A 17645-nucleotide genomic window follows, 5' to 3' on the forward strand; every position below is an offset into this window, starting at 1 on the left:
TAAAAGTGTCAAATCTTGCAACAATGTATCCATTTTGTTTCCAACTTCAATTACCAATATAGAATGAACTAAAAATCCTTAAAAATTCGTATAAAATCAACGGTAACTCCGATCTCCTTGGTTTTGGTGTCGATCGACTCAGTCTCTTCAGGACTCCATGACACCTCCCCTGCCTCCATAATCCCTCAAGCGAAATGTCACGTACTCAGGAAGACCCTAATCCGGTCAAATCGCTCTGCCCGGCCTTTCCTCCGGGCAGTGCCAGGTGGCAGACTTTACATATTCGAACTATTGTCTTCTCATCACTGGTACTCAGGAAATGTTTATCTGCGCATATCTCCAGCTCTGCATATTCCCCCTCCCTCCTCTGTATGTTAATCCAGTGTAACCCAACCTCTCTTTAATGTATTCATGATGTCATCTGTGTAACCCAACCTCTCTTTAATGTATTCATGATGTCATCTGTGTAACCCAACCTCTCTTTAATGTATTCATGTTGTAGCTATGATGTATTTTGCACTGCATTATGGGACATGGAGGGAAGTTTCAAAAGCTCATGTCACCCCTTTCTCGCTGTTCAGTCTCGCCTTGAACCTGTTGTGCAATAAACGTGGATCTTCTGCAGCTTGCTCCTGTCTCCAGCTGAGCTCATTTTTCCTCCGCAGGGACCCGCGGACTTAGTCCGACGAGCTGGGTGGCTGAGCAGCCTCGCACCCAGATTTTACTGTAACAATGTGGAGGAGCAAAGACGCAAACCCGGTTCCCCAGATTACGAGTCCACCGCTCTTAACCACTACACCCCACTGGCTCTCGACAAGACACTCAGGTTACCACCACAACTCCTCCCTCAACCCCTCCTCTTTGTGATGTGTCAATGATGTAGTCATGATGTAGTATTGGGGGTGTTGCATGGGGGATTAGCAGCTAATAAAAGTTGGGGTCTTCTTTTGTTGGGGGCTTCCATCTTGTTCCACCTGGGGGCAGGTGGGAGTCCTGTGGCAACAGTCTTCAATCAAGACCAAGCCTACTGGCTGCTCTTTTGCTCTGCTCTTCCTGGCTGGTCTCCTTCTTTCTTGTCCAAGGGATCCCTCAAATTTTGGAATCCGCTTCTGGCTACAATTGTATCGGCTGCTTTTCTGAGCCTCTTGGCTGTTGTGCCTGGACGGGGCCTGTGTCCACAGTCATTGTCCTGGCCTGAGTCAGAGGCTGGGGTGGGGAGCTGGGATTTGGGGGGAGTCGTTTAGCTGCCCCCCTCCATTTCTGGTTTGAACAGCACCAAGACCTAAAACACGGAGGGATCTAAGCTCGTGGGGTGGGGTGGGGGAGGATGTTGCACTTGTGGGGGGGGACCTCTCTTTGCAGCTGGATCTCCAGGATCAGCCCCTCCCCCGCTCTTCTGATCCAGAAGGAAGACGGTAGAGGGGAAACCTTCCTCTCCCCCCTCAATTCTTTCCCTCCCCTCCCGGCACCTCCTCCTCTCACCCCGCCCCCACAAACCCAGATCCCGCCCCCAAACGTCCCACCCCTTCCTCCTCCTCCTCCAATCCGGCTCTTCTGTCCCAGGAATGGGGGGGTGAGCCCCCTCCCACCCTGCCTTCTTCTCCAGGACGTGGAGCTTCCACTCCGGATTGCTGCTCTGCCCCGTAGATCTAGGGGGGGCGGCTTTCGATGCTGCAGGAAAGGAAAGGAGAATCGGGAGCGAGGACAAAGAGGTAAAGGGGTCGCGGGGGGGGGAGAGGGGAGAAAAGGACCCAGAGACCCCTCCAGCTCCCCCAAGCGCCTTCCGTGGGGCCTGGATCCCGGCACGCGTGCTGCGAAGGGGGCTTTCCTCGCAGGGCGGACCCCTCACCCGTTTCCCAAGGCTCCGCGCGGCCCATGAAAAGGTTAAGGGGCGCGAGAGACGCCTGGATAGAGACCCCCCTGTCCCTCCCTTGCTCCTGTCGGGGGGGCTGCGAATGGAGAGGTGTGGCGCGCAGGGCGTGGGGTGATCCGAGCCAAGGGGGCCTTTGGGTGCAGGGGAGACTCCGGGAGAGAGGGAGGGGGTCAAGGACGTGGGGGGAGAAGGGAGGGGGCATCCCCGAGGCAGGGAAGCGCAGCATTGGCAGGGTGGGTGGGGGGGAGATAGGAAGACCAGTCTTGCGGGGGCGGGGCGTCTCCATCGTGGCTTCTTCGGGGAATCTCTGGAGGGGCCGCCTTGGCTTCTCCCTCCCACCCAGGAATCGGCCCCCCTTCAAGGCGACCAGAGAAGGATCCCTGGAAAGTGGGGGGTCCAGTCCCCCCACCCCTTCCTTCCTGCAAGCTCCATCCTCTTCCCACCCCATGAGCCCCCATAAGCCCCTGCCCTGTCCAGACACAGCGGTTCTGCCATGTCCAGCCATTGGTCCACTGGAGAGGAGAGGAAAGAGGAAGAGGAAGAGGGGAGGGGAGAAGCCTTCTCAGAAGCAGCTCTTGGTTTCCGCAATCCCACCCAGGAAGCAGCCGGAAGCCTTTTCCTCTCTCTCAGGCTTCCATCTTTAATGTCTTTTCCACTGAGGATGAGGATAATGTACACCTGTCATCAGAAACAGGGGTGCAGAGTCCATGGAATGGCTCTCAGGATTGATACGGAAGTTGCACCTCAAAAGTATTTCTGTTCCTCTTATTCTTTGTAGGCAGTGTCAGAGTGACTGACAAGCTGAGATACAATCCTTCAGCATCTGATGACAGCGACTCCATGAATCTTCCCAGTCAAAGGACCCATTTTCATGATAGACAGTGCCTGGGGCTGGAGGCTCTACACGCAGGGTGTGCCTGTGCAGGCCAAAGACTGCCAGTATTAGCACAGGCAAAGTGTGTGACCTCCCCAAATTTACAGACTGTGTGGGAATGAGAGTTTGTGGGTGGGATTCTCTTTTACGGCAACCTGTGATTTTCTCCACCCACAACATTTCCTGAGCTGATATTGCAGTAAAAATTCCAAAATAACTACAAAAAATCACACGATAATAATAATAGTACAGTGGTACCTCAGGTTAAGAACTGAATCCGTTCTGGAGGTCCATTCTTAACCTGAAACTGTTCTTAACCTGTGGTACCACTTTAGCTAATGGGGCCTCCTGCTGCCGCCGCGCGATTTCTGTTCTCATCCTGAAGCAAAGTTCTTAACCCAAGGTACTATTTCTGGGTTAGCAGAGTCTGTAACCTGAAGTGTCTGTAACCTGAGGTAACACTCTAGAAGTTCTAGTATTAGTATTTTCCCCCAGCCACTCTGGGCAGCTTACAGTACATATAGGTAAAGGTAAAGGGACCCCTATGGGATGCAGGTGGCGCTGTGGGTAAAACCTCAGTGCCTAGGGCTTGCCGATCACATGGTCGGCGGTTCGAATCCCCGCGGCGGGGTGAGCTCCCGTCTTCGGTCCCAGCTCCTGCCCACCTAGCAGTTCGAAAGCACCCTTAAGTGCAAGTAGATAAATAGGTACCGCTTTATAGCGGGAAGGTAAACGGCGTTTCCGTGTGCTGCGCTGGTGCTGGCTCACCAGAGCAGCTTCGTCACGCTGGCCACGTGATCCGGAAGTGTCTCCGGACAGCGCTGGCCCCCGGCCTCTTGAGTGAGATGGGCGCAAAACCCTAGAGTCGGACACAACTGGCCCGTACGGGCAGGGGTACCTTTACCTTTACTAAAGGGACCCCTTACCATTAGGTCCAGTCGTGGCCGACTCTGGGGTTGCGGCGCTCATCTCGCTTTATTGGCCGAGGGAGCCGGTGTACAACTTCCAGGTCATGTGGCCAGCATGACTAAGTCGCTTCTGGCGAAACAGAGCAACGCACAGAAACACCATTTACCTTCCCGCCGGAGCAGGACCTATATATCTACTTGCACTTTGACGTGATTTCAAACTGCTAGGTTGGCAGGAGCAGGGACCGAGCAACGGGAGCTCACCCTGTTGTGGGGATTCGAACTGCCGGCCTTCTGAATGGCAAGGCCTATGCTCTGTGGTTTAACCCACAATGCCACCCGCGTCCCTACAGTACATATACAAGACAGTAAAACATCAAACATTAAAAACCTCCTGATACAGCTGTCTTCTAAATGTCAGATGGTTGCCTACTTCCTTGCCCTCTGAAGGGAGGGCATTCCATGGGGCAGGAGGCCCTCTGCCTGGTTCTCTGGAACTTCACTTCTGACAGCAAGGGAACCAGCAGAAGACCCTCGGAGGCGGACCTCCCTGTCCGGACTGAACGATGGGGGTGAAGATGCTCCGTCAGGTCCACAGGGCCGAGGCTGTTGAGGGCTTGAGGTTGCAGATCTTGCTCCTCCATAATGATCGATGTATAGTTAGGAGAGTCAGAGAAAACACTCAGAGGCAGCAAAGCTTAGAAATTTATTACTGAAGACACATAAGCATAACAGGATCCCAAAAATAGCAAAAATGTAACTCACAGTAAAACCCTGACTTAGCATTCCAAAACAGCACTCAAGTAAGAAACAGACAAGCAGAGTAGAGTAATATCAGAATAGGAAGTGGGAGCAGGCGCATTTCAATACTGTAATTTATATATAATTCAAGGTCAGAGTAACCCTGGGACTAGATAACAAGCCTCCAGGTGGACGTGCCCCACCTGCCCTTCACGTTCCTCTTCCACACGGGCAGAATCTGCCTTCTGGACTGTGGGATTCACGGTTGTTCTCCTCCTCTCTATCCACCAGGGCTTGACTTCAGGTGCAGCAGAATTTTCCAGCCCCCCAAGGATTTGAGACCCATCAGCTTTCCTCACCTGGTTTAGCCGGCCGGTTGAAGCCGCTGCTTGAAGCCCTGTTGCATGCTGACAGCTTCTGGAAGCCACAGGTGAGAGCTGAGTGCAGGGTGGGGACCAAGGGTGGAAAAATGACCCCAGAAAGTGCAGGACATGTTCCACACCAAAGGAACTACTGCTCCCCAACAGCCTATGACATCTAGATTCAGGTAGGTAGCCGTATTGGTCTGACACAGTTGAAATAAAAAATTTAAAAAGAGTCCAATAGCACCTTAGGGACCAGCTAATTTTGTTCTAGGTATAAGCTTTCGTGTGCATGCACACTTCTTCAGATCCACTGACACAAATGTCACCAGACCCTTGTATATCGTGGGAGGGTGGAGTGGGGTTTTTCTCAGAAGGGTACTCCTACTACGATCTCCCACTACCCTTCACTATATGAAGAAGTGTGCATGCACATGAAAGCTTATACCTAGAACAAAATTAGTTGCTCTCTAAGGTGCTGCTGCTGTTGTTGTTTAGTCGTTTAATTGTGACCGACTCTTTGTGACCCCATGGACCAGAGCACGCCAGGCACTCCTGTCTTCCACTGCCTCCCTCATGCTGGTAGCTTCGAGAACACTGTCCAACCATCTCGTCCTCTGTCGTCCCCTTCTCCTTGTGCCCTCAATCTTTCCCAGCATCAGGGTCTTTTCCAGGGAGTCTTCTCTTCTCTTGAGGTGGCCAAAGTATTGGAGCCTCAGCTTCAGGATCTGTCCTTCCAGTGAGCACTCAGGGCTGATTTCCTTCAGAATGGAAAGGTTTGATCTTCTTGCAGTCCATGGGACTCTCAAGAATCTCATCCAGCACCAGAATTCAAAAGCACCAATTATTCAGTGATCAGCCTTCTTTATGGTCTAGCTCTCACTTCCATACATCACTACTGGGAAATCCATAGCTTTAACTATACGGACGTTTGCCGGCAAGGTGATGTCTCTGCATTTTAAGATGCTGTCTAGGTTTCTCATTGCTTTTCTCCCAAGATCCTAAGGTGCTGCTGGACTATTTTTATTATTTTTTTACTTCAGCTGTGTCAGACCAATATGGCTACCTACCATGAAGTACAGTTATCTCCTTGCCTTGAATATCCTGCTTTTCAGTGCGAGATTAGGATAGTCCTCTGTCAGAAGACAAGCAGAGGATCAGGCAGCACATCATTATTATAAGGAGCAATGGGGGTGGGTGTTTCCGCCTGGGATTCCCATGTGCCAGCTGCTTTCCTTCTGCTTCTCCTGCTCTCTCCATGCAATGTGAGGCATGTAGACAGAGGTCCATCTCCAAGAACAGGAGCTTCCCTGAGCACCCATTCAGCTGACCCCAAGCACCAAGCCTTGTCACTAGTTCTCTGACTGACCCAGACCACAGTCCCTAGAAAAGATGAAGGCCTGGGTCTCCCAAAATGATCTATATGGACCTCCTGAGGTCAGCGGGACTGTGCAGGTGATTCATGAAGATCTAGAGGTGGAAATGGGGGCAACCACTTGATTTGAAATGCAGTCCCACAGGACAACGGTATTCCAAGATCATGCTGTGTTATTAAAGATGATTTAGGGTTATGAAAGGTTGCTGATGCATTACTATCATTCGACATCATACCATTTTCATTTCCTAAAAAGTGGGAACATGGGGAGGACATGGGAGAATGTAGGAGATGTTGAAATAAGAGAAGGTGCTAATGGTGGTTGATGTGTCCTTTTCCCCCTATGTTCTCTTTCCTGAAACCCAAACAGGATTTCCTTTCTGCCCACTCTGAAAAAGGTGATGGAGAAGACAGAATTGCAGGGGACAAGGCACCTTTCGTTTCATTAGGAATAGCCATTAAAATGTGTGAAATGTGGAATATGCTTCACTGAATGAGCACACATAGTTCACATCAACGAACACAAAAAGGAAAGAAACCATTTAAAGGTATGGAGTGCGGAAAGAGCTTGTGTTTCAATGCAAAACTTAGAACACACCAGCGGACTCACACAGAGAGAAAATGTTTTACATGCAGGGAGTGTGGGAAGAACTTCAGTCAGAGTGGACACCTTAAATTGCACAAACTGACTCACACCGGGGAGAAACCATTTAAATGTATCGAGTGTGGAAAGAGCTTCCGTTGTAATACAAGCCTTAGATCACATCAACGGACCCACACAGGGGAGAAACCATATAAATGTATTGAGTGTGAAAAGAGTTTTAGCAATAGTGGAAACCTAAGAAGACATCAACGGACCCACACAGGGGAGAAACCATTTAAATGCATGGAGTGTGGAAAGAGCTTTAGTCATAGTGAAAGCCTTAGATCACATCAACGGAATCACACAGGAGAGAAACCATTTAAATGCATAGAGTGTGGAAAGAGCTTTAGTCAGAGTGGACACCTTAAAATACATCAACGGACACACACAGGGGAGAAACCATTTGAATGCATGGAGTGCGGAAAGAGCTTTAATGAAAGTGGAAGCCTTAGAAGACATCAACGGACTCATACAGGGGAGAAACCATATAAATGTATCGAGTGTGGAAACAGCTTTAGTAAAAGTGGACACCTTAGGAAACATCAACGGACTCACACAGGGGAGAAACCATTTAAATGCATAGAGTGTGGAAAGAGCTTTAATCAGAGTGGACACCTTAAAATACATCAACGGACACACACAGGGGAGAAACCATTTGAATGCATGGAGTGCGGAAAAAGCTTTAATGAAAGTGGAAGCCTTAGAAGACATCAACGGACTCATACAGGGGAGAAACCATATAAATGTATCGAGTGTGGAAACAGCTTTAGTGATAGTGGAAGCCTTAGACAACATCAACGGACTCATACAGGGGAGAAACCATTTAAATGTGTGGAGTGTGGAAAAAGCTTTAGTGATAGTGGAAGCCTTAGACAACATCAACGGACTCACACAGGGATGAAACCATATAAATGTATCGAGTGTGGAAAGAGCTTCAGTCAGAGTGGAGACCTTAGGAACCATCAACGGACTCACACAGGGGAGAAACCATTTAAATGTGTGGAGTGTGGGAAGTGCTTCAGTCAGAGTAGAAATCTTAGAAAACATCAGCGGACACACACAGGGGAGAAACCATTTAAATGTATGGAATGTGGAAAGAGCTTCAGTCACAGTGGAAATCTTAGAAAACATCAGCGGACACACACGGGAGAAACCATTTAAAGGTATGGACTGTGGAAGGAGCTTCAGTCAGAGTGGAATCCTTGATTTATGTCAACAAACTCACACAAAGGAGAAACCATATAAATATCAGGAAAGTAGATAGAGGTTCACTCTTAGTGGAAGTTCAGAATCAACAGACTCATGGACAGGAAGAACTTTAAGAATTGAAACCCTTCAAAACAGCAACAAACTCAGGAGAAGCAGTTTGAATGAAAAGACTGCAGAAAGTGCTTTCTTTATAATGGAGTATTTAAGGAACAGGGACGCGGGTGGCGCTGTGGGTTAAACCACAGAGCCTAGGACTTGCCGGTCAGAAGGTCTGCGGTTCGAATCCCCACGACGGGGTGAGCTCCCGTTGCTCAGTCCCAGCTCCTGCCAACCTAGCAGTTCAAAAGCACGTCAAAGTGCAAATAGATAAATAGGTACCGCTCCAGCGGGAAGGTAAACGGTGTTTCCGTGCGCTGCTCTGGTTCACCAGAAGCGGCTTACTCATGCTGGCCACATGACCCAGAAGCTGCATGCCGGCTCCCTCGGCCAGTAAAGCGAGATGAGCGCCTCAATCCCAGAGTCGGTCATGACTGGACCTAATGGTCAGGGGTCCCTTTACCTTTACCTTTATTTAAGGAACATCTAGGGACTCTCAGATGGGAGAACCCATTTAGATGTATGGAGTGTGGGACGTCTTCCTCTCAGAGTCCACTCTGAGCAATGAACTCAGCAGGAAATCATTCCTACAAGCATGAGGTATATGTGAAGTTCTGGTGTTTATATGTAAAACTGTATAATAATGAAATAATGAAGGCAGCATCTCATAATGGTGAGTATAATTTTAGATGAAAGTACCTTTGGTTTTTGCACCAAACTCTGTCACCCCCCCCACCGCATGATCTCCCAGCACTGCTTCTTCACCAGAACTTCATCGCTGCCTCCTGCCCTGCGCGTTCTGAAGAAAACTTGAAATACTGAAATTGAATGGGAGATTTCCCCCCCAAGCCTAATTTCAAGAGGGGGAAGGAGGGGCTGCAGGGACCAGGGAAGTCTCCTGGGGGGCCATCTTCACTCATGAACCCCATGGGGCAACCCCAGAGTTCCTGCTTATTCTAGGGTTTGGGAAAGAGAGTATTTTTCCATAGTCCCAGAAGTTTTTATTCACTCATGCTACTCGGGAGTTTTCCTACCAGAGGACCACAGTGCTGTGGCTGCTGTTGTTGTCATGGACTGGCTGGTGAGGGGGGGGGGAGGCACCAGTTGGGGGACCCACAAGGGAAGAAGGCTCAGAGCCTGGGGACTGGTGGGGGGATGAGCCGAAAGAGGGAGAAAGGGGAGCAGACCGGAAAGGGAGATTTTGCAAGCTGAGGAGGAAACAGGGTTTGGTGAGCCAGAAGAGTCTGTGGCAGAGAGCAGTTCAGACTCAGAGGGAGGAGAGGAGGGGGCCAGGAGACCCAGAGGAGGCCGGCTGCTGAAGCATCCATGGAGACTCCCCCCCCCCCCTGCTGCGACCAGCACATGCCTCTGAGTCTGGCGGTTAGAACTCCTAGAATGTGGGGATCCCATTTTTCAACCAAAGCAAAAACCCGCCAGCCTTTTCCCAGGTCTTTCCTGTCCTGACAGTCGTTCGTCTTCTCTACGAAGGATGCTACAAAGTCCTTCTCCCTCCCTTTATTTACCATGGGGTCCCAGCAACCTTTTCTGCCTCTTACACTCTAGGGAAAAGAGTCCCTTTCCATTGGACGCCTGGCAGCCCAGTGCCCAATCCGGCTGCTCCAGAGAGAAAGGAAAGGAACTGTAAATGCTCTTGCGCTCTGACGCGCACCAGTCACTTCCTTCCGGATCTTGGTGCTGCTGGTGCAGCTGCATTTACAAGAAAAAGAGAAATTGGAAACCGAGCCCAAGTCCCTTGCTATCCAAACTGGCCATTGGACCAGCCTTGGTGCGTCTTCCTTGGGAAAAAGGAAAAGTTTCAGATCTCAGGTTCCCTGACAGGGAATGAGAGCTTTGATTGGGGTTCTCCCTTTGCAGTTCATTGCCTCTCTAATTGCAGAACCCCAATTCTCCCGTTCTCCCCTCCCCCTCCTCGCTACCTCTTGCCAGGAAGGCTGGGAGTGAAGACCGTAAGCAAAAGAGACAGCAAAGGATGAGAATCTGGGTTGCTGGGTGTTTCAGAGAATCCCGCCCACAATCTTCTCCATTCCTAGACTCACGTCCGCATGCGCTGCTCCTGGCCATCGCAGGGTCTTTTACTAGATTAATTTATGGCCGGCCTGGGGCTGAAAATAAACTACCAAAAAACTAAATTACTGACAAAAAGCCTCACAATGGAATAAAAAAAAGAACTTCAAGAAGAAACAGGCCTGGAAATTAAAAATAAGGTTAACTGCCTACTGATCTGGATTTCAAATAAAAGTTTAAATTTATATGAGGACAATTCTAGTAAAGTATGGAAAGAATTTTTTTAAAAAAATATGGAAACCTGGACCAAACTCCACCTCTTGGTTGTGAAAATGAATATCCTCCCCAAAATGATTTTCTTATTCCAAACAATGCCCATTTTAGGAGGAATGAATTGTTTTAAGGAGTGGAAAAAGGAAATATCTAGATTAATATGGAGTGGAAAGAAACCGAGAATTAAACACCAGTTATTAAGAGATAAAAAGGAGAAGGGTGGTTTTGCATTGCCAGATTTGGAATTCTACCATGCGGCGGCAGGATTGGTTTGGATAAAAGACTGGATTACACTAAACGATACGGACCTATTAGACTTGGAAGGCCACGAGAATCGGTCTGGATTCCATGCTTCTTTAATATACGAAAAAGTGAAGGTCCACAGGGGATTTTTGAGCCACGTGATAAGAAAAGTGATATAAAATCTGGAATAAATATAAAGGACTACTTGAGCCAAAAATACCCTGGTGGACATCAACAAGAGAAGCCATATACGCATGTTAGAATAGTTACAGCTAGCAAAACTGACGGGAAGAGTTAGAGGAGTATTGAACCAGAAAATACTTGGAGAATGGAGAATATTTAAGGATTCTATAAGATCATATTGTGCCAACCACACCATATTAGCAGAACTTGAGTGATACCTGTAAACACAACAAATACTGTTTGTGGAGTAGACGGGAACAACATTAAAGAATATAAAACGTGGGGGGGGGGGACAACGGCAGTATAAACAGTACAATGAGAATGAACGGAAGCCTCATTTTGTCACAAGTCTTTTTTATTTAATTAGGAAGTTTAAGTTTTTTATGCACTTAAATCTGCTTTTTCTTCTTTGTTTTTCTGTATTTTCTTCTTTCCTTTTTTCTTCATTGTTTTTTCTTTAATTTTCTTTTTTTGCAGTATGAGATGGCAAATTCTTTATATATGTGTGTAATTTAAATCAATAAAGATTATATTAAAAAATAAGTCAACTTGTGGCTGGCCTGATCAAGCGTTGCTTCCTCTGGTTAGCCCCGCTGGAACTCCAGTTCTTTCCAGACCCTGGGGTCACTAGAGGACTGGTGGCTCCTCCTGGCAAATGGCCTGGTGCGCGCTGGATCACCAGTCCTTCCTTGCCCCCCTTGAATCCCATCTGGGGTGCCATCTGTTGTAAACAAAAGCTGCCCTTCTTCCCTTATGGGGGACACAAGAGCCCTTTATAGAGTCCCTTGTAGGTTCTCCATCGGTAGGAGAAAACAACAGAGGCAACCAGAGACTATTGAGAAGCAAAGTAGCTAGTAAGCCTGATCTTGATTGATCTGCTGCAACAGGGTGCTCCCCTGAGGAGAACCCCCAACTAAGGTGTGCCTGCCCTTATATAGCCATTTTAAATTCCCTGCCCTGGAGCTCCAGACCACCCCTCCATACATCATACATACATCACAGAAGGGGTGTAACCCCAGACCACCCCCCACAAACATCATACCTACATCACAGAAAAGGAGGTCTGCAACAGAAATGTGAATGTTGTTGTTTTTCCTGTCTGCCAGGTTATCTGATAATGCCTTATCTGATTCCCTTTCCTGGTAGTCTGGCCCTTCCTTTGAGATGTTGATTTCCCAATTCCTGAGACAATGGGAAGGTTCCCTCACCCGCTCCCTCCTTGCAGAGAAAACATTTGGTCAGTTTGGGAGTCTAAATGGTTTCAGGGCGGTCTTCCTGAGCTGCTCCAGACATGTGGTCGACATATCTATGTATGTGCTTGGTTGGTACATTTATGAACATTTATTATATATACAAGACATTGTTATGGAAAATCTAGGTGCGAGGCTGCTCTGCCACCCAGCTCATCGGACTGAGTCCGCGGTTCCCTGCGGAACAAAAGGAGCACAGCCAGAGACTGGAGCAAGTTGGAGAAGATCCACGTTTATTGCGCAACAGGTTCAAGGCAAGATTGAACCCCGAGGATGGCGTGACATGAACTTTTAAAACTTCCCACCATTACCCCAGATACAGTTCAAAGGCATCATCACTACATCATTGATACATCAGAATTACATCAGAAAAGGGGTGGGTTACACGGGATTAACATATGGAGGAGGGAGGGGGAAACATGCAGAGTTGGAACATGTATTGAAAGGCACGTTCTGAGTACCGGTGGTAAGAGAACAATGGGGTCTTAGTTTGCATAGTCTGTCACCCGGCCGAGCCTGGAGGAAGGGCTAGACTGGGTGATTTGGCATCAATGAGGTCTTTCCTGGGTGTACGTGACCGTGACCTCCCGCTTGAGGGATTATGGAAGGTACTGGGCAGTCTTGAAGTCCTGAGGAAATGGAGCAGTTTGGCATTGAAAGCAAGAGAATCGGTGGTACGGGTGATTTTGTATGAATTTTTATATTTTTTTAGCCCTTTGAAACAGTGGCAGCTCATTTGGGAAACGAATTGCTACATTGTATCAATTTTGATGGGCTTAGCAAGGATACGAGGTGTCAGTCCATTCTTCTCAGAGCAGGGAGCTGTCAACAGCTTGTCAGAAGGTAAAGGAGGCCTGCAAGAGCTGACGCTGCAGACCAAATGCATTGTGCTGATTGGCTGGAGGCTGCGTTGGGTGCAGGCTGATTGGTCAGGACGCTCCCGTAGGCAAATAGTCTGTTCATTCATAAAATACGCTCCTCGCTCCTCTGGTCTACCCAGGGAAAGGGAAAGGGCACTTTATTTTGGGGCTTGGGTTTTGCGTGGTGCTTAGTGCAAAACAGTGAGGGGGCTGAGGGGTCCTTGTAGGGCCGGGCGCCCTTGAGGTCATCGCCTCGAACCCTCTGAAGGCTTCTGGGAAGGGGGTTGACAAACATGCCCCCCCTTCCGTATCAACCTTAATTATTTTATTGCAGGATTCATCCATTCCAGCCTTTCGCATGATGAATTCTGCATCTACGTTAAATAAGCAGGGAGACAATTTAAAGCCTTGTCATACTCCTTTCCCAATTTTGAACCAATCAGTTGTTCCATATCCAGTTCTAACTGTAGCTTCTTGTCCCACATAGAGACTTTTCAAGAGACAGATGAGGTGATCAGGCACTCCCATTCCTTTAAGAACTTGCCATAGTTTACTGTGGTCGACACAGTCAAAGGCTTTTGCATAGTCAATGAAGCAGAAGTAGATGTCTTTCTGGAACTCTCTAGCTTTCTCCATAATCCAGCGCATGTTTGCAATTTGGTCTCTGGTTCCTCTGCCCCTTCGAAATCCAGCTTGCACTTCTGGGAGTTCTTGGTCCACATACTGCTTAAGCCTGCCTTGTAGCATTTTAAGCATAACCTTGCTAGTGTGTGAAATGGGCGCAATTGGACGATAGGTGGAGCATTCTTTGGCACTGCCCTTCTTTGGGATTGGGATTCATGTGTTGCAGGAAACACATGAACTCCTCTTTGTCCTCAGGAATATAATCATGGGGAGAGGAAAGGAGCAACCGGGCAGGTGACAAGAAGAAGAAGAAGAAGAAGAAGAGTTCAGATTTGATATCCCGCTTTATCACTACCCGAAGGAGTCTCAAAGCGGCTAGCATTCGCCTTTCCCTTCCTCCCCCACAGCAAACACTCTGTGAGGTGAGTGGGGCTGAGAGACTTCAGAGAAGTGTGACTGGCCCAAGGTCACCCATCAGCTGCATGTTGATACGGAAGGAAGGGGGGGCATGCATCTCTTTTCCCTCCGCAGGTCACCAGAGGGTCCGAGGCGATGACCTCAAGGGCACCCAGCCCTATACAGCCCCCTCAGCCCCCACACTGTTCCACAAGCACCACACTCTACCCCAAGCCCCATAAATAAAGCGCCTTTCCCTTCCTATGCGGGCAAAATAAGCCGAACTCTTAGGCTTCCTTGCCGCCCTATCTTTACTGTGGGTAGACCGTACAAAGTTATATCCCCATTCATTTCAATGGCTGCGTTCTATCCAAACAGAACCATGCATTCGTTTTGCAGAGCTAGCTCAGCGAGCTCTTGCATGCCTCATTTAACCTCTTGACAAGCTGCTGATGGCTCCCCGCTGGGAGAACAATGGAACCGAAACTGGTGAACTCTAAAAGTGTCAAATCTTGCAACAATGTATCCATTTTGTTTCCAACTTCAATTACCAATATAGAATGAACTAAAAATCCTTAAAAATTCGTATAAAATCAACGGTAACTCCGATCTCCTTGGTTTTGGTGTCGATCGACTCAGTCTCTTCAGGACTCCATGACACCTCCCCTGCCTCCATAATCCCTCAAGCGAAATGTCACGTACTCAGGAAGACCCTAATCCGGTCAAATCGCTCTGCCCGGCCTTTCCTCCGGGCAGTGCCAGGTGGCAGACTTTACATATTCGAACTATTGTCTTCTCATCACCGGTACTCAGGAAATGTTTATCTGCGCATATCTCCAGCTCTGCATATTCCCCCTCCCTCCTCTGTATGTTAATCCAGTGTAACCCAACCTCTCTTTAATGTATTCATGATGTCATCTGTGTAACCCAACCTCTCTTTAATGTATTCATGATGTCATCTGTGTAACCCAACCTCTCTTTAATGTATTCATGTTGTAGCTATGATGTATTTTGCACTGCATTATGGGACATGGAGGGAAGTTTCAAAAGCTCATGTCACCCCTTTCTCGCTGTTCAGTCTCGCCTTGAACCTGTTGTGCAATAAACGTGGATCTTCTGCAGCTTGCTCCTGTCTCCAGCTGAGCTCATTTTTCCTCCGCAGGGACCCGCGGACTTAGTCCGACGAGCTGGGTGGCTGAGCAGCCTCGCACCCAGATTTTACTGTAACAATGTGGAGGAGCAAAGACGCAAACCCGGTTCCCCAGATTACGAGTCCACCGCTCTTAACCACTACACCCCACTGGCTCTCGACAAGACACTCAGGTTACCACCACAACTCCTCCCTCAACCCCTCCTCTTTGTGATGTGTCAATGATGTAGTCATGATGTAGTATTGGGGGTGTTGCATGGGGGATTAGCAGCTAATAAAAGTTGGGGTCTTCTTTTGTTGGGGGCTTCCATCTTGTTCCACCTGGGGGCAGGTGGGAGTCCTGTGGCAACAGTCTTCAATCAAGACCAAGCCTACTGGCTGCTCTTTTGCTCTGCTCTTCCTGGCTGGTCTCCTTCTTTCTTGTCCAAGGGATCCCTCAAATTTTGGAATCCGCTTCTGGCTACAATTGTATCGGCTGCTTTTCTGAGCCTCTTGGCTGTTGTGCCTGGACGGGGCCTGTGTCCACAGTCATTGTCCTGGCCTGAGTCAGAGGCTGGGGTGGGGAGCTGGGATTTGGGGGGAGTCGTTTAGCTGCCCCCCTCCATTTCTGGTTTGAACAGCACCAAGACCTAAAACACGGAGGGATCTAAGCTCGTGGGGTGGGGTGGGGGAGGATGTTGCACTTGTGGGGGGGGACCTCTCTTTGCAGCTGGATCTCCAGGATCAGCCCCTCCCCCGCTCTTCTGATCCAGAAGGAAGACGGTAGAGGGGAAACCTTCCTCTCCCCCCTCAATTCTTTCCCTCCCCTCCCGGCACCTCCTCCTCTCACCCCGCCCCCACAAACCCAGATCCCGCCCCCAAACGTCCCACCCCTTCCTCCTCCTCCTCCAATCCGGCTCTTCTGTCCCAGGAATGGGGGGGTGAGCCCCCTCCCACCCTGCCTTCTTCTCCAGGACGTGGAGCTTCCACTCCGGATTGCTGCTCTGCCCCGTAGATCTAGGGGGGGCGGCTTTCGATGCTGCAGGAAAGGAAAGGAGAATCGGGAGCGAGGACAAAGAGGTAAAGGGGTCGCGGGGGGGAGAGGGGAGAAAAGGACCCAGAGACCCCTCCAGCTCCCCCAAGCGCCTTCCGTGGGGCCTGGATCCTGCACGCGTGCTGCGAAGGGGGCTTTCCTCGCAGGGCGGACCCCTCACCCGTTTCCCAAGGCTCCGCGCGGCCCATGAAAAGGTTAAGGGGCGCGAGAGACGCCTGGATAGAGACCCCCCTGTCCCTCCCTTGCTCCTGTCGGGGGGGCTGCGAATGGAGAGGTGTGGCGCGCAGGGCGTGGGGTGACCCGAGCCAAGGGGGCCTTTGGGTGCAGGGGAGACTCCGGGAAAGAGGGAGGGGGTCAAGGACGTGGGGGGAGAAGGGAGGGGGCATCCCCGAGGCAGGGAAGCGCAGCATTGGCAGGGTGGGTGGGGGGGAGATAGGAAGACCAGTCTTGCGGGGGCGGGGCGTCTCCATCGTGGCTTCTTCGGGGAATCTCTGGAGGGGCCGCCTTGGCTTCTCCCTCCCACCCAGGAATCGGCCCCCCTTCAAGGCGACCAGAGAAGGATCCCTGGAAAGTGGGGGTCCTGTCCCCCCACACCTCCTTCCTGCAAGCTCCATCCTCTTCCCACCCCATGAGCCCCCATAAGCCCCTGCCCTGTCCAGACACAGGGGTTCTGCCCAGTCCAGCCATTGTTCCCCTGGAGAGGAGAGGAAATCCCGAGAGGAAGAGGGGAGGGGGGAGGCCTTCTCAGAAGCGGCTCTTGGTTTCCGCAATCCCACCCAGGAAGCAGCCAGAAACCTTTTCCTCTCTCTCAGGCTTCCATCTTTAATGTCTTTTCCACTGAGGATGAGGATAATGTACACCTGTCATTAGAAACAGGGGTGCAGAGTCCATGGAATGGCTCTCAGGATTGATACGGAAGTTGCACCTCAAAAGCATTTCTGTTCCTCTTACTCTTTGTAGGCAGTGTCAGAGTGACTGACAAGCTGAGATACAATCCTTCAGCATCTGATGACAGCGACTCCATGAATCTTCCCAGTCAAAGGACCCATTTTCAGGATAGACAGTGCCTGGGGCTGGAGGCTCTACACGCAGGGTTTGCCTATGCAGGCCAAAGACTGCCAGTATTAGCACAGGCAAAGTGTGTGACCTCCCCAAATTTACAGACTGTGTGGGAATGAGAGTTTGTGGGTGGGATTATACTTTACGGCAACCTGTGATTTTCTCCACCCACAACATTTCGTGAGCTGATATTGCAGTAAAAATTCCAAAATAACTACAAAAAATCACACGATAATAATGATAGTACAGTGGTACCTCAGGTTAAGAACTGAATCCGTTCTGGAGGTCCATTCTTAACCTGAAACTGTTCTTAACCTGTGGTACCACTTTAGCTAATGGGGCCTCCTGCTGCCGCCGCGCGATTTCTGTTCTCATCCTGAAGCAAAGTTCTTAACCCAAGGTACTATTTCTGGGTTAGCAGACTCTGTAACCTGAAGCGTCTGTAACCTGAGGTACCACTCTAGAAGT

At 49.6% G+C, this 17645-nt stretch overlaps 3 protein-coding genes and 1 long non-coding RNA gene across 4 annotated transcripts in view; 2 read left to right on the forward strand and 2 right to left on the reverse strand.

Moving 5' to 3' along the window:
* PPP6R2 (protein phosphatase 6 regulatory subunit 2) overlaps positions 1 to 17645 on the reverse strand; it is a 1004265-nt gene that overhangs the window by 672712 nt on the left and 313908 nt on the right. The window lies entirely within an intron of this gene.
* Positions 1 to 17645, reverse strand: part of LOC310742923 (uncharacterized protein) — a 177435-nt gene that overhangs the window by 149022 nt on the left and 10768 nt on the right. The window lies entirely within an intron of this gene.
* LOC310743153 overlaps positions 1 to 17645 on the forward strand; it is a 187193-nt gene that overhangs the window by 40156 nt on the left and 129392 nt on the right. The window lies entirely within an intron of this gene.
* LOC310744066 (uncharacterized protein) lies at positions 4796 to 10075 on the forward strand (the record flags this gene model as incomplete). Its single annotated transcript, XM_083574809.1, has 3 exons — positions 4796 to 4826; positions 6504 to 7444; positions 9979 to 10075. Exons 2-3 carry the CDS (start codon positions 6627 to 6629, stop codon positions 10073 to 10075), a joined length of 915 nt encoding a protein of 304 aa, XP_083430935.1. The 5' UTR covers positions 4796 to 4826; positions 6504 to 6626.

This window comes from Podarcis filfolensis (assembly GCF_964270895.1).
Source record: "Podarcis filfolensis genome assembly, chromosome: 10".
In the NCBI taxonomy this organism is placed as follows: Eukaryota; Metazoa; Chordata; class Lepidosauria; order Squamata; family Lacertidae; genus Podarcis; species Podarcis filfolensis.